The 17,289-nt window shown below is 47.7% G+C and overlaps 1 protein-coding gene and 1 pseudogene across 2 annotated transcripts; one reads left to right on the plus strand and one right to left on the minus strand.

Moving 5' to 3' along the window:
• The first annotated feature begins 4,461 nt into the window (after nucleotides 1-4,461).
• Nucleotides 4,462-7,754, plus strand: LOC144120272 (uncharacterized). Its single transcript, XM_077652669.1, has 6 exons — nucleotides 4,462-4,663; nucleotides 4,725-4,793; nucleotides 5,765-5,845; nucleotides 6,030-6,110; nucleotides 6,223-6,303; nucleotides 6,531-7,754. Exons 1-6 carry the CDS (start codon nucleotides 4,462-4,464, stop codon nucleotides 7,607-7,609), a joined length of 1,593 nt encoding a protein of 530 aa, XP_077508795.1. The 3' UTR covers nucleotides 7,610-7,754.
• Nucleotides 7,755-8,942: 1,188 nt separating this feature from the next.
• On the minus strand, nucleotides 8,943-11,936 carry LOC144119338 (uncharacterized; annotated as a pseudogene). Its single transcript, XR_013312338.1, has 3 exons — nucleotides 11,505-11,936; nucleotides 10,669-10,781; nucleotides 8,943-10,071 (listed from the first exon to the last, which is right to left on the minus strand). The product of XR_013312338.1 is annotated as an uncharacterized LOC144119338 (transcript).
• Nucleotides 11,937-17,289: the final 5,353 nt, after the last annotated feature.

Below are 17,289 nucleotides of genomic sequence, written 5' to 3' on the forward strand. Positions count from 1 at the left end.
GAATTCTGCATTTCAATTTGTTTTCTTTTTATGAACTGTGTTCTTTCATAGTTGGGCTGACGCCTGCAAGTGGGCCATCAGGTGCCATCTGGAATTATTCAGCAACAAACACTCTCCTTGCTGTCCCACTAAACCTCTCAACATACAAGCAACATTACAAGCATAGAGCCTGTCAATGAGGCAGCAATTAAAACAATCAAGCATGCAAGTAATTAGTCTGGTATAGTTTAGTGAAAAAAACGTGACCAACAAATGCATCTTCATTTGCAGCTCAGAGTGTGCATATGTAGCTTACACTGAAAGCATGAGAATTGCTGCAATTCGACTGTCAGATTTATTCAAATGTGAACTTCACTGTATACCTCAATCGATGCATGCAGTTGCACATATTTATATCAGACTTCTGAAGTACTCACAGCAAATATGCTTTTTATGAAGCACTGACAGCAAGTTATGTAATGCATGGCTTGTTTTTGTGTTTCTCGACCATGACAAAAGCAGGGAGCTGGCTGAAATCCTCGAGCCGCAGCACCACATTCAGCCATGCTTTGTGGCAGGGCCTGGGCAAGCGAGGACAAGCTCAAAGTAAGGTGCCATTTATTGTCCTCTTCTTGGCAGTGTCCATAGCCTTCTTCAATTAACAAAATCACAAAGAGAGCCACCACATTTTTAAGAACAAAATGTATGAGGCTGAATCGTTTCAAAGAATTCACTGCGCTTGATAACCAGAGCTGTTAATAGTGCCTCACTGTAAAGAACGTAGTGCTGGCTTAGGACAGGAAAGAAAATGTCTACAGGCTCCGCACATCACTGCAAAAAAATTTCCCAGGAAACTATAGCTTTCCTTCTTTGTCGCATAGCACGAAAAGGGTTCTGGGCATCACAGCAAATTATTGGGCTAAGCCTACAGAGTAGGTCAATGCTGTGCTGAAATCAGTATGTGCTCTCTGAAATGTGGGAACTGGCCTATATGAAATTAAAGATGCAGCTTAGTCTAAGAACAGCCCTGTGATATAGAGAGGTTTTTTTTGTTTGCAATGAGCAGGAACAATGAACTGTACACATGACTGGCTGAGCGTGTGCTGTACCGTTTGCTTGATTCCTGATGTATACAATACAAAGATGTATTGCGGCCAGTGTTATGCATTGATGTCATGTGGAGAATAGCAGTTTTGTCTTTCACTTACGCTAGTTTGGACGAGGATCCCCAACTGGAATGAACTAGCTCCCTCTAGTCCCTAAATAAAACTGAACTAAATAAAACACTGTAGCACGGCGGTAAGCAGGGGCGGCCATTTTGGTGTTTATCATTGTTGTCATAGTGCCGCTTCTGCGACCTCGCCGCTAACTTTGCCCGACCATTTCGTAAACAACGCTGCTAGCCACCCTGATGCTGCAGCGGGGATCATGCTGCTTGGAACCGCTCAGATGCAAAGGGTAGAGCCATTACCATCAGTTTATGCTTTCGTCGTGGAGAGACAGTCCTCGCATTATGAACTTAAATATTCCAGGTTATTGTTGATTATTCTGGGCAAATTTTTCTTGACTCTGCACAATCGGCGTTGCGCTGTTCGTATGCTTTATTATATATTGCGATAGGCGTTCACCTCCTCAGTAAAGGCTGTTGCTATAACACTTCATGCGTTGCCTTTTTAACTGGCTTTTATTTTGTAGGAGATAATGCGTAAACACCGCGGGAGTATTGCTAATGGCTCAATGTAGGCAGCGGTCAAGTACAATGCTACTACGGGTATCTTCGCGGTTACTCCAAACTTTTACAGCAGAAATATACGAGCTGAGCAATTCACGGTGATTAAGGCAAGGGTAACCCTGCTGGAGGTAAAATAACGCTGGGCACACTGGCGACTGCTTCAAACAGCGGCTTAATCTTGAAGCGAAAGGCAGCGAGCCGTCTGCACGCTTATTCGCAACTTGTAGACAGTGGAACTCGATGGTCAGCACGCTTCTGGAGTACAATAATCACAATAATTTCGTGAAACTTTGGGGGCTGGTTACAGGGAATGGCATAATCGTGCAATACACTAACGCGAGCATTCGATTTTCAGCGTCTGTTTTCGTGCACGCAGCTGCTCACAGGCTGATTTTCGGGAAGCACACAGCCACTTCTGCTAGTCATAATTAAAAAAAAAACCTTGCCACCCGACCGGAAATGCTTTCAAATTTGCAAAAAAAATTGCTTATTGAAAACGCGGAAAGGAACACAGCTCAGCACGCACTGGACCAGCCACATGCTTTGGATTTTATTTTTCGGGAGAAAGAGACAGAGAATTGTAAAGTGCATGCTTCACTGATAGTGGTCCTATGCAGTATCCATACACGTAATTCATTCCACATTGATTAAAAGAACCACAAGGAAATTATGGGAAACCTTAACATCTGGTGCTAGAGTACCTCACTTAGGAATACTGAAAATAAAGTGCGGTATACTATTGCATAATAACAATGATGATGTGCTATTTAGTTTGAGTCTAGCTTGGATACATTTTCTGGTTTGTAATGCAGTGGACATGACCAAAAACTCAAGGCACTGCTCTCTGCAATTTCATTAAGCAGTTTTCATTTACTGAGACTCGACTCTATAAAAATAATCACTATCAGGAGCCAAAAGCAATTAACGCGTGAAAGCAGTGCTACCAAGTCAACATCCCAACAGAATATTTTTATTCACGAGATACCACCTTATGTAAAATACAAATTCAGTCAGTGTTAAAAACAATGTGGACGAATGACAGCATGAACAAAGTGCAAGCTTTTTGAGAACACTGCAGCTGCTACACAACAAATGCTTCATATGCCTCGAGATAACAGGAACTAAAATGACAGCAGATGAAACCGTGTTTTTTTAAAAACAATATGGACCAATGACAGCATGAACTCGAAGTGCAAGCCTTTAAAGAACACTGCAGATGCTACACCACAAATGCTTCATGTGTCTCGAGACAACAGGAACTAACATCAGATGAAACCAAACTTCTCTATGGAAAGAAAAAAGCAGTTTTATACTTTTGCATGACAAAGAAAAAAAATGATTGCCATACAAACAGGCAACTGCTGCCTTTTTATTCCACAGCTGAACTTAAGACTATAGCAAGGACATCATTGCGATATGACTTGTGTGCATGTACACGCATACAGACACGCACACAGTGACCAGGCATTTGGGAGCATATCAGTACACACACTGCCAAGGTCACACATGGAAAAATTTTGTGCGGGCACATATACACTGTTACGTTTGGAGACGCCAACATGCCAATATTCAAGCCATTGAGAAGCATCAATCGACAGAGGCTTCAAAGGGCCGTCGACGTGGTTGCAGCGCCACGAGTGCAGGTGGTGGCGTCTACAAGGAACCTTCCCCCCCCCCCCCCCCCCCTGCTGTTTACGGGGTGAAACAGCCGTCCGCTGCCTGAGAACGGCTTTGGTGAACCTGTCGTTTGTTCTAAACGCCGGACCCACCCGGGACATCTTTCTCCCGGAGGGGACGGCGGGGGAGCCGGCGAGCGACGGTGTTGCAAATGAGCCGTGGCAAATGCGGCCGTGTTTGACTAAGCCAACGTCGCCGGAATCCTCGTGCTTCGAAAACAACCTCGTCTTAGACTAAGTGCTTTTCCTTATACGTGGAGCCTTCTGCAAACTGCAGTGGCAACCTTTAGTTCCTACGCTACGCGTCGAACCTTCTCCAAACTGCAGTGGCAACCTTTAGTTCCCACGCTACCGCTGTGGTGTGCAGGTGACTGACCTTCGACGCTGCCATGGGACCCCCTTCGGGCTATTCATCACTGTTGCCTGGACAGCGCGGACCATAATCTGCCAGAAGTGGCAAGAGTGTGTTGTTGGGGGCGTCCTGGAAGGCGGACCCTAATGACTGTACACGTGATGTACATCACAGTGATTCGACGCATATTTAATTAACTAAATTCCCCAACTAGGGACCTGGGGACAGCGGACCCTATTTAAGCAGCGATCTGGCGTGTGATCAGCCAGCTCCCGATTCACTCTTTCGAACTATGTAAAAATGTAAATAAACCCTTTGTTTCTTCTTCACCTCGAAGACCCTCTCATCTCTTCGTCACCTCCACAACAGCAGTCTCCCGATCCGGAACCCGGGGACACCGACCTTGGCGAGAGACGGCACAGGCGAACCAGGGGCCTGCATCTAACAACTGGTGGCAGCGGTGGGATCGAAGCGCAATCCCCCAACACCGGTTTCCTGCTACGGGATGGAGTCCCACACCTAACAACTGGTGGCAGCGGTGGGATCGAAGCGCAATGGACCATTTGCGGAAAAGTTTCTGCGCATGCGCGGCGACGGCGCAGCCAGCGCCCTCTATAGACGATTTGGTTTTGGTTGGAAAACACGAGCCGGCCGTGCAGTCCTACGCTGTAGTGCGGAGACTGATGTGAGCTCCTTGCCTCGCTTTTGCCGCGTGTATAAAAATGCCAGCCCACTGCGTGGCCTACGGTTGCACGAATTACTTCATTGAGAAAGGAAGCCCGAAGTTCTACATGTTCCCGTGCGTGAGGCTACGCGCCGAAAAGAGAGCGGCGTGGATAACGGCTGTGAGAAGAAAGAATGCAGATGGCTCGCCATGGGAGCCGAACGAACATTCTCGGATCTGCAGCTCGCATTTTATAACAGGTACGGCACTTTTAAACGCTTTTGTATAGGTTTGTACGATTAGAAACAACGTTCAATGCAGGACGGCCGTCAAAATTCGAGAACCATCCTGACTTCGTTCCAAGTGTGTTCAACTACGTTAGGAGTCCCGGTGATGCTGCTGTGCTTCGTCATAGCCGATGGCTGAAATGACATAAAGGTAAGCGCTACTTTTTCTGTTGATTTCTCGCGGGGTCTAGAAATACCAACGCAGAACTGGGGAGCACGTGTAATGCATTGTTCGCGTCTCTTATTTTATGGTCGCTTTCATCGTCAGTGGGATGAGTCTGTAAACGCTTGTCGTTGTGATTTGCAGTGGCTAGCGTAGTGCGGCCGTCACCTGTTGCGTGGTTTAGAGAACCCGCACGGCGAAAGCCGCGCAAATACCGCGTGTAGATTTATTACCCAGTCGATAAATATTGCCAATGATACCCGCGTTTATGAAGTGCTTTTAGATTACGAAGTTGGACATTTTCAAAATTGTGAACGCCAATGCAATGCCTTCATTGAAAATATTTTCAATGTATTTCTCTGACCTACAATATGTGGCTGCTGTAAATGTCTCACCCTCATTCCTTGTATTGAGCAGTATGTTTACTGCATAACCGCTGTTTCATGGTTGTAGGGGAACTTGAAACGCCAGCGCGTGCAGCAAAAAGACGTGTAGCTGCTCCTGATGATATGGCAGAGTTTCAGCAGCCTGCTAATGGTGAGCTTGCATTGCTTTGCAGACTGTAATACTCTAAGCTTTTGCCCATATTGTTTTGTGAACACTGTAGCTGCTTGTTGCACCTGGCCTTGCTTCTGCTGCAGTATACTCACATAGCACAGTCAATGTTATGCACGAAGGGTTTCTCCAGCTTCTGAGTGCCAGCTGTTGTTGCTTGCAGGGAATCTTGACATGGACACAAATGCGGCACAGGATAACAGAGTAGATGAGGACTCAGTGTCACTACAGTTGCCTGCCAATCGTGAGTTTTCACATGTTTGATCAGCCATTGCTGTTCTTGTGTGTCTGTGCTGGACCGAGAAGCCACCCAGGTTTTTCCAGGTTCTGAGTGCTAGCCATTGTCTTGCTCGCAGAAAATCCTGACGTGGCCACAAGTTCTCGGGACGTCACAACGGCTCAAGAGGACACAGCAGAGTTGCAGCAGCCTGAAAATGGTGAGTTTTCACGCGCTTTGCAGATTAAAATGCTTTTCTGAGCTTTTGCTCACACCATGGTGCGAACGCTGCGGCTGCTTGTTGCAGATGGCCTGCTTCTGCTGCAGTATACTCACATAGCACAGTCAATGTTATGCACGAAGGGTTTCTCCAGCTTCTGAGTGCCAGCTGTTGTTGCTTGCAGAGAATCTTGACATGGACACAAATGCGGCACAGGATAACAGAGTAGATGAGGACTCAGTGTCACTACAGTTGCCTGCAAATCGTGAGTTTTCACATGTTTGATCAGCCATTGCTGTTCTTGTGTGTCTGTGCTGGACCGAAAAGCCACCCAGGTTTTTCCAGGTTCTGAGTGCTAGCCATTGTCTTGCTCGCAGAAAATCCTGACGTGGCCACAAGTTCTCGGGACGTCACAACGGCTCAAGAGGACACAGCAGAGTTGCAGCAGCCTGAAAATGGTGAGTTTTCACGCGCTTTGCAGATTGAAATGCTTTTCTGAGCTTTTGCTCACACCATGGTGCGAACGCTGCGGCTGCTTGTTGCAGATGGCCTGCTTCTGCTGCGAGTAACTCATCAACTAGAGATTAATTATAGAGCTCTTTTGTTAGAGAGTGTGTTCTAGTGTGCTTGCAGAGGAAGCTCTAAAGTGCTTTACGTGCGCTTTTTTTTTCTGTGCTGCTTGCAGGTATCAAGGAGCACACCTGGCCAGATTGCTGTTGTAAAGTCTGCGCACTTAACAGGGTGAAAGACTTGGAGCAGACAATAGGAGAGTCACAGAAGCTGATTCTCCGATTGCAGAATGAAAATGCGAAGCTCGAGATGCGGCTGGATGCAGCCATGTCAAGTTTTCTCTCCTTGAGTATGCTTGACACTCCGAAGAAGTGCATGTATTATACTGGGCTGCCAAATGTCGAAGTTTTTCACACTTTATTAGAATACTTTGCACCGCGTGCTAGGGAAATGATGTACTGGGGCTCTGATAAGAAGCAGAAGGATGACCCCCGGGGCAATCGAAAACAAAGTTATTTGGGCAATGAGTTTTTGATGGTGTTAGTACGGCTCAGGACAGGTATGCAAGGCCAAGAACTGGCTCGGAATTTCCTGACATCTGAAAGTCAAGTTAGCCGCACTTTCTCCACGTGGATCAACTTTTTACAACGAGAACTTAGGCACCTGACAACCTTCCCAACTCGAGAAGATATAGGACCCCACCTGCCTAACTCCTTCCACGATTTTCCCGACACTCGTCTTGTCCTTGATGCCACGGAGGTGAGAATACAGCGGCCCTCAGCAATGAATGCACAACGCCAAACTTTCTCTCCCTACAAACACTACAACACCTATAAGGTACTTATTGGCTGTACACCAGATGGGTACATCTCACATGTGTCGCGTCTATGGGGGGGTTCTAGCTCCGATAAAGCTATTCTGGAAGCCAGTGGCCTTCTTGACAAGCTGGATGCAGGTGACGCTATAATGGTGGACAAAGGCTTTACGTTCCCATACTTGCCACCAGGCATAAAAGTTTATCGGCCTCCATTTCGCGAGTCGCACCAAAAACAGATGCCTGCAAAAGCAGTAGATGAAACTAGGCGCATTGCTTCTGCAAGAGTGCACGTTGAAAGAGCCATTTCAAGAGTCAAAGGATTTCATATATTAGACAGGCCCTTTCCAATCTCAATGATTGATATCGCTGAGCAGGTTTTTGAAGTTTGCTGCCTCTTAAGCAATTTCAGGCTACCATTGATAAGAGAGACAGATTGATATGGGCACGAGTTGTCTGTTTGCTGAAGGAGGGCATTTTGAAATATGAGGGATATAATCGGCTAGAGCTGACAAAGGAACAAGGGAGGTGGAAGCCTCGGGCTGCTTACCAAAGTTTCGACATGACGACTTGCCTCCTCTTGTCGAAACGTTGGCAAGCACCCTGAAGTTTTCCCCTCGGTTGTTGACTTTGCGAGTGTCAAGAAGCTTTCTGCCTGCCCTCTCTCTACCACTGATCTGACAAAGTTAGGGAACAATGCATTGGTAGCTGCAGGTGATGCAACAATAGAAATTTGTCTGCTGTTGGAATGCAGCATGCTTTCTGCCAGTTTGGCCGAAATTGATATAACCGGGGATACCGTTACGGTTAAATTTTTTTTCAATCTACCTTGCATTTATACGCATACTGTAATCACCGTTGTGCTGCAAGACGTTACGTTCGAGAACCCCTTTGCTGTTGAAATTAATCTCAAGCTTTTCAATACATCTCGCAGCTATACGCCGCTTCAAACAACACATACCATACTTTCAGTCTTAAAATGTAATGTAACAAGCAGTCTACCTTTGCTACACTGTTCCTGACTATATTTGGGAACAAAAAACTTGTAGGACGCCTAAGCTTAGCCTTTAATTGTGGAATGCGACAGCATGTTGCAGCGCTGCCCGGGAATTACTTATGTATGCACCAGTACACAAAGACTTTTCACGAAGTCAGACCACAACGCATTCACTACGTCCCCTTTTATTCAGTTCGAACCAATGAGCCTACGTAGTGTTCTGTGCGTGCTCGCCTCACACACTGAAAGACCTGGATTCGATTCCTCGTATCTCCACAATTTCTTTTTTATTTGGAAGTTATCGTGTTGCAAAGCTGACACTGGCTGTTCTGCGACACGAGCTCCTTAACACTGCCGCATTAACCTGCCAGCTTCTTTCATCAAAACACGCATATAAAGTGCTCAAAACATTAAGTTTTGTTATTTATTTACAAAACTGCTGGTCTCCACTTAGACCAAAGCATGTGGGGAGTCAGTACAGTAGGAAGTTCAGAATAATTAGATGCGTCACAAACATTGAAATAAAGTGAACTACCCAATATTTTACAGCTAGAAGTTTCCAGGTTAGCAGAAAACGTAAAAGGTCAGAACAGTTGAAAATGAAGGCTGGAGTGAAGGCTCGAGTTCGAAAAGTATGCTTGGACATACGCTTGTGCCACGATTGTGAGGAGACATTTTGACAGTTCTATATTGCAACTCCTGAGACTGAAAAGTAAAAAAACACAAGATGAAATTCTTGTGCTCTAGATGAGAATGATGATAGCTAGTCTGGTGTGCTACTTTAATTTCTTTATTTTTATGCGCAGACCTCCAAGAGGTGTGCACACGTAATACCCCTGTCTGAATTTGCTGTGCGACACATACATGCCGGACGTGTACAGCCGCCCAAGCCTTTTGACTCTCCTTGTCAGAATCTCTGGTATCAGCGCATGCTTGCTGAAGTGCAGGAGTCCTGGCAGTAGCTCCCGATTCCAGAATTCTTCATTGAACTGTATTCTCTCTACATAGAGGTATGGCGGGTCTTCTGGCGTGTCTCCCTCGGTCCAGATGACAAGGTCGCACCAGTTATGGCCCGTAACTGCCATCTGGCCTTGAATTTGGTAAAAATAGGCATGGTCCCGCTTCAGCTCCACACCGTCTTCAGTTAGCCTGCAGCAGAAGTTTTTGTCAAGGCAGGCTTCTTCGCATGCCATACCTTTTTTGGAGAAGGGGCATTTAACCTCAAGTAGGCCTTCTTCTCCATCTAAAACAACAATCCTGTCTGGTGAGGCAGCTATGAAGGGGTACTGGTTATGGACATGAAGGCCAGTTTCCTGCACTGCTACACTCAAATCTTTAGCGTGCTGCAGCTTTACATAGGCTTCTACAGCATCTGCCTCGTGCTCTCTGCCATATGCAATCGCTTCAGACGTGGCTCTATTACAAGGGTACAGTAGTCCCTTTAGTAAACCATCTGCTTGGTACAACGGCAGATCCTTTTAAAGAGTGATGCTGTTAGCCGGCCAACCCGAGCTGCATGCCACTTCTTGTTGGCAGCTTGGCCGACCGTTTCTTCGCATATATCATGCCTCTCTTCTCGGCTTAGTGGCTTGAGTGTCTGCATATATGACTGCACCTCAGTCGCTGAAGGCTCGCTCCAGAGGTCGTCGCTGTCTTCTATAGCCTTTTTGTTGCATGGTGGCCTTGTCTTGGCTTTGTCGGTGAGACACAAGTACCGGAGCGCTTGCAGGTCTGGACAGGCGGATGCTAGTTTTTTTCTGAGTGACTCAATGTCGTGGGGAGTAGGGAGTGGTGTAATGGGGCAGGGGTCATAATCGCGCTTCCGCTTCCCACGTGGAGGCTTGTTGACACAGTACTTTTGGAATTTGATTTCGACCAAGGGCTTCCTTGGAGCTGCCTTTTTTGCTGCAAATGAAGGAAAAATAGGCTGCTTCAGTTGTGCAACCAAATTAATTATAAACATGGCTGTTCAATACATGAGAAATTTGAGTTTATTGTGTCCGCTATGTTTGTTATCGAGTAAACAATGTAACACTGTTGAATAAATTGCCATGAGTGTATAAATAATCATGCAACTGTGCAGTTGTACATTTTGTGAAGGAAACAATGACGTGAACTCATGAAACAATGTGCTTTGTAGCTGTGGTCTATTGGTTTCAGCATCCACCTTATATACGGAACATCTTGGGGTTCAATCTCCAATGTTGCCATTCGTGCATGAATGAGACCAAGTTACCCCCCCCCCCCCCTTTTTCTGGTGCTTAGTTTCTCCGAGGTGAAATGCATCTAAAACTGGTCTTTGACCCTACATTGAGTTAACCAGTTTATGTGCACAGTTTAGCCAAGCTGCCCTTGTGCCATTGATATTTATCGTGATCATAATATGCATGCACTAAGAATTTTATAGCTACGAACCTAGTTGAAACACAAGGCTCTTAGTGTACAGCAAGAACGGCAACGTAGCATTATTGGAGATGTGAGTAGGTGGAATGGGTGCTATACCTTCAGCAGGGACTATCCACTTGCAAAGTACATCCGTGCAAGACGGTGCATCTTCTGCCCTCGCAGCAGCACTGAACAGCAGCCCTGCCACATGTTGGCAGGTTTCGCTGAGTCTACAAGAGCAAAGAAACGCAATATTCACTGTTGCGCACAAAATCTCAGGCCAGCCATGTAACTGCAACGCGTTTCTATCTAAACTAAGCACGCGTTTTGCAACAGCGAGACTTGCACGTAATAAACACCGCGACAAGATACAAGGCGCAAAAGACGAAGCCGTTGATGAGGCCAGTAATACGCGCATTCAGGACGTTTCGAAAGTGGTGCTCCTGCTATATTTCGTGCTTGCTGCCAAGTGCACACAGCGCGGTCGTTCCAGAAGAGTTTTGCCATCAACGCACGCGCGTATTGGGTAAACACCGCATGAGATATACTAGTATAAACACTGACCATAGATGCTACAATGTCAAGCTCTGCTATCTGAACAGCGGGAGCACGGGAGAGCGCAACGGCGCAACCTCGCGTATACATCCGCGCATGCTCTCCAGCGGCCCGTTAGCGCGCAACGGGCAGTATCAGCACGAGCAGTATATGAGATAGTACAACGGGTCGTTTACTAATCAGTAAAGTGCACCCAGCGGCAAAAGGTGCTGTACGAAGTTAGCAAAAACTCCTGCCTTATAAAGAAAGCGTAAACATAAACATCTGTGCGCGTTAGAACTGCACCCTATTATACTGTTAAACTCGCTCGCGCATAGGCGCACATTCATGCACATTTTCATTAAGTCATTCGGCGTTCCGCACTAGAGAGACACACGTTTATAAACAAAATATCTCACCCAGCAACACAATCGCAGTGCGCTCCAACGATGTGGCCCGTACCAACGACGAACCATGCCGTTGTCACGTAAACACCGGTCTTCATAGACGGTGCGCACGCCGCTCTCATCAGACCTAGTTCATCGTCAGCTGTTTCAAGGTTCACCTTCAAGTTTTTCACGTAACCTTCCTCCTTGAAGGACCAGCCGCGATGAGCCTGGCGAACAGTTGAGGTAGCAGAGTGCAGGTACTGCCACACGTGCTCGTTTCTCACGCTACAACGCGAAAAATCTTCGCTCCACCCCGTTTCTTGGAACGGAAATGGGATGTTTTCCTCTTCTATCATCGTCTTTGGCTGGCAAACGCACGTTTCCGGCAAATAAACGGCACTAAAACAACAAAACAAGTGCACGCCAGCTGCCGAACGCTGCCTCTCGCATGCTCGCTCAAAGAACCCCTTTCCAACCAAAAGTGCCGATGGAGCTTCCCCGTTTGCACGACAGGGGGCGCTCGCTTTTCCGCAAATGGTCCATTCCCCAACACCGGTGGCCTGCTACGGGAGAGAAGCCCCACACTTAACAACTGGTTGGCAGCGGTTGGATAGACCATGCGGCGTGGTGTAGCTTCTACGGGTGAGTGCCTGAACTTTGCTTGAGATTCGCCAGGCTTCAATTGTTTGGGATAATACATTGAGCTGCTGGGAATCGAGGGAAGTTGATCAGTGAGTCTGAGTGCGTGTAGCTCACGTCAACAGTTGTTCAGCAAAGTCAAGGCTTAGAGCAGCAAACATGAACCTAATGAAGTTGCTAAGGTCAGATTTGCTGTCGTGCGAAGAGTTGGGTGCAGATGTAGAGGTTAAGATCAAAGACGGACATTTGCAAATTGCTCTTGGAAACCGCCGAGGAAATAATAATTAGCAATACGTGGGAACTCCTCAAAGCGGAGCGAAAACAACGGCTAGCGGCCGAGCAAGAGGAACGGGAGCTCAGAAGGTTGCAGCTTGCGCATAAAATAAAGAAACTGGAAGATGAGATCTCGAGAGCCAAGACTCCAGAGAGAGCGAGTCAGGCCGGATCGTTCCAGTCGGACAGACGTGACGACGTAAAACAGTATTGTGAAACAACGCACACGTATGAGCTAATGAAACTGGATGATGAGATCTCGAGAGGCAAGACTCCAGAGAGAGAGAGAGTCAGGCCGGATCATTCCAGTTGGACAGACGTGACGACGTAAAACAGTACTGTGAAACAGCGCACAACCGTCAGGAAGACTGCGGAGCTGTAATGTTGAAACGCAGTATCGAAAGCCACGCGGTGACAGAGGACGAAAGCTCCATTGCAGACGAGCAGGGCGTTTCAGGGGTATGCGCTCAGGCCGATAAGCGGGCGGTGGAGGACTGCCTTCAGGAAAGCGAACTGCCCAACTCGGGGGCAGTGGAAGGTCCATGTGTCAGCAGTGTGGAGCTGACACTGACCTGGGAAGTCAAAGCGGCCAGTTTGCAATTGGATGAATGTCTCCGAGCTGCCTCTGTAAAACTAGATCAAGCTAGTTGTGATCAGGATAAAAAACGGAAGTTCTAGGCGTAAAAACTGGATGAGGGCACGGACCAAGAAAAACGGTTGAAGTGTCAAGCCCTAAATTCAGGGGCGCAGACAGGTGCTAATGTTAGCACAGATAAAAGTGCGGCAGAAGGGAAAGAAAAGCCTTCCCGCATTGGGCCTTGTAAACTTGCAGCTAAAGTTACTGGTCAGGCGGCACGCGCAGGTGCTTCTAAAGGTGACCGCAGTAACAGAAAGAGAAAGGCGCATCTTGCAAGCAGGACAGGAGCGAGTTTTTGCAGAGGGCATTGGCTTACGGGACGACGCAGACCACAGCGACCTGACAGAAAGGCGGTCAGGAAGAAAGGAAATCTGCCCGAAAGACCAGAAGGTGCTAGTTTGCGGGACGCCCGGTGCATGCGAGCTCAGGGGTCAAGCAACAGGGACCACGCATGCAGATGTGTTCGGCGCCCACAATTGAGAAGGATGGCTCCTGCACTTTCCGCTCTGTATTCGAGGAAGCGCGCAGGGCGAAAGGGTAGGCGGGCTTGCTTGTGGCGAGAAGAGAGAGCAGCTTCTCGCTCCGGTCGCTGTCCGTCGCCCGGGATAGGTTATCGGCACTGCAAGGGCTACCAGGGCCTTCTGAGCGCGTCGAGGGGCCATGTAGATGACAGTAGCGATCAGGAATGCCTTTTTTCAGTTGCCCTTTGCCACGAGTTGACAGCAGTACAATCAGTCAGAGCGCGACCCCGGCGGGCACGGCTGAAGGACTAATCCTTTCGACGCGGGGGTGGTGAGCCATGTTTCACCCCGCGTAGCAATTCGAAGTAGCTGTTTTTTTATTCCTCTTTTTTGTGCGTGCGTGTAAAATCGGGGAAGAAAATGCTACTTTGTTTTAGGTTAAAAATTTGGATTTGATCAAGTGTTACTGTTTTCGTAAAACTGAAATAAAGGTGATTGTGCCATTGAGTTAGAAAGGACGTGTGTCAATTTTTTGAGATGTTACCAAGTGACAAAGGCACTCACAGGAGTTCAACGAAGACATTTCCCGAGTTGATGATGAGCTGTTTGCTTATGTAGAACCGTTCCGAGCAAACAAATTTCTTTGTGTTTGAATTTTGAGCACAAATTTCGCTTTGTATATTTAGCAGATACCGGAAGACAAGTTTTGTTGGGGGGCCATAGTTAGATACCAAACGTTTATCTCATTCGCGACAGTGTAGCTAACGCATTGCAGAGGCAATGAAAGTACGGGTATTTGTGCCCATTTGAGTATCTGTGTTTAGCGGCGCTTGGTTAGCTAGCCGATTTTGGTATTCAAAGATTACGCGAATGAAGTGAGGCTGCAGAATTCTTTGGAGAACAGCTGTAGCAGCTTTCTGTACAAGTGATTGTGACGAGGCGCATGACTGACTCATTGAGTTTAGGAGAAGTCTCTCGCCAGTACGGGAAGGAGTAAGGATTGCGATGCGCAGTCGCGTCTTTCTGAGTTCAACTCGAACAGTTGATTATTACACTCGAGCGTCAAGCTTCTTTGAAAAAAGCCAGTGGATTAATTTGAGCAATGGCAAAATTTTAAGCAATCTATCGGTATTCTGGTTGTATAAGGGGATCAAAGCTTTGATTGATAAGGAATAGTTTCTAATCAAAAATTTGTAGGCTTTGACATGCCACCGCGTATTGTACAACTTGGCAGTCTGTTTTTGGCGACATCAGATGAGACGCGGACGCTCCCTTGACCCTAAATTCGAGCAAAATTGAGGTGCTCGTTTGTTTGTTTATTCTAGTTTTGCTTCCAAATTTTCCACCCCTCTTCAAGTCGTGTACGGCGAATCGGGCCTTGGCAGCGAATTTGGCAGACATGGAACCTGATCTTAGCAGCCGAGACTATTGCTGTAAGCTACAAAATTTTGTACTTACGTTAATGTCGACAATGCAGTCGTTTTGCATAACAGCCTGGCGGCTCTCGGGTGAATTTTGGGCACTGCCTGGGGAGTGGCGCAATGTTGAGTGGTTGGTTTCGACTAATGCCTCCGTTGTCCGAGGTTTTGGACTCTGCTCTGTGCTTGCAGAGAAGATGAAGAAGGGCCTCCCACGCTACAACTCAAGTCATCTCTCCTCGACCAGTGATTGTGACCACTGGCCGATCGAGATTGTCCTGGCCGCGGAGGAGCTGTTACGTTTGGAGACGCCAACATGCCAAGAATATTCAAGCCACTGTGAAGCATCAATCGACAGAGGCTTCAAAGGGTCGTCGACGTGGTTGCAGCGCCACGAGTGCAGGTGGTGGTGTCTACAAGGGACCTTCCCCCCCCCCCCCCCCCCCTGCTGTCTACGTGCTGAAACAGCCGTCCGCTGCCTGAGAACGGCTTTGGTGAACCTGTCGTTTGTTCTAAACGCCGGACCCACCCGGGACATCTTTCTCCCGGAAGGGACGGCGGGGGAGCCGGCGAGCGACGGGGTTGCAAATGAGCCGTGGCAAATGGGGCCATGTTTGACTAAGCCAACGTCGCCGGAATCCTCGTGCTTCGAAAACAACCTCGTCTTGGACTAAGTGCTTTTCCTTATACGTGGAACCTTCTGCAAACTGCAGTGGCAACCTTTAGTTCCCACGCTACGCGTGGAACGTTCTCCAAACTGCAGTGGCAACCTTTAGTTCCCACGCTACCGCTGTGGAGTGCAGGTGACTGACCTTCGACGCTGCCATGCCCCTTCGATGCCCCAGTGATGAATAGCCCCTTCGGGCTATTCATCACTGTTGCCTGGACAGCGCGGACCATAATCTGCCAGAAGTGGCAAGAGTGTGTTGTTGGGGGCGTCCTGGAAGGCGGACCCTAAAGACTGGACACGTGATCTACATCACAGTGATTCGACGCATTTTTAATGAACTAAATTCCCCAACTAGGGACCTGGGGACAGCGGACCCTATTTAAGCAGCGATCTGGCGTGTGATCAGCCAGCTCCCGATTCACTCTTTCGAACTATGTAAAAATGTAAATAAACCCTTTGTCTCTTCTTCATCTCGAAGACCCTCTCATCTCTTCGTCACCCCCACAACAGCAGTCTCCCGATCCGGAACCCGGGGACACCGACCTTGGCGAGAGACGGCACAGGCGAACCAGGGGCCCGCACCTAACAACTGGTGGCAGTGGTGGGATCAAAGCGCAATCCCCCAACACCGGTGGCCTGCTACGGGAGAGAAGCCCCACGCTTAACAACACATAAAAAAGGCCATGTTACATTTGAAAATATGTAAACACATGGCTGAAGTCATATCATGCTGCTGATCTAGGAAAACAGGCCTTTCAAGAATATGACTGCAACGAAAAAAAGGGTCATTCAACTAAAATGTAAAATCCATAAAAACAATCAGCCACAACAGCCGCAAGTCATAATATAGACCAGGTCAACAGTCATCAGAACAATTCTAGGTGGTGCATAATAAATCCTCCAATTTCTTCACAAGGTATTCAAACCAGCATAAACACGAAGACTATTCCACTACGTGCCAGTTCCAGAAAAGAACTGCACTTAAACCCATTGGCTCAAGGAAAAATTGGGGCTAATAAGTGCTCGCGTACATGTGTTCTTCTAATACAGGCCAATTCGATACAATTAGGAATATCCGCTTTCAAATTGCTAGAGGTGTAACTGTGAAGCAGTACGAGACAGCTAATTTTTCTTCTTATTGCTAGAGGCTGTAAATTACTCTTTTCAATTGATGCACTTGGAGAATCTGTCCAATATTTTTTGCTGTGTGCACTCCACCTGTGCGATGTCCTGTTTATTATGCGCATCCCACACTGCTGTCGCATATTAAGGCGGAAGCCTCTAATGGCTCATTGTCAAGGTCATCTGCTGTTAGCAGTAACTGTCACAGCTTTTCAGCCTCCTGATTGGTCTCCTCTGTATCATGATGTCACTGGTTGAGGTGGCCTCCCGATTGGGCACTGTGGTGTGGCCTGACGTCACTGTCACGAGGCACGCGTGGCGACCGTCTGCTTGGGTGTGGTGTGGCGGCAGTTTATTTTGCGGTATCATGCGGGAAGGATGCCTCGTCTCGCCAAACCAGTGTCTCCCAACACGTGACATGCGGCAGCCACTGAACGCAAGCAGCGCTCAAGAGAGGCTGAGCGTATACGGTCGCATGCATCAGGGCGGCGAGGCACGTCTGAGTTGTGTGCCTCCGTGGTGTTTCCAATGCAACAAATTGCCATTGGCAATGGTGTCAGGCTTCGTCCGTTTCACACGTTAGTCTCGACAAAGT

This window comes from Amblyomma americanum, chromosome 2, assembly GCF_052857255.1.
Source record: "Amblyomma americanum isolate KBUSLIRL-KWMA chromosome 2, ASM5285725v1, whole genome shotgun sequence".
Classification (NCBI taxonomy): domain Eukaryota; kingdom Metazoa; phylum Arthropoda; class Arachnida; order Ixodida; family Ixodidae; genus Amblyomma; species Amblyomma americanum.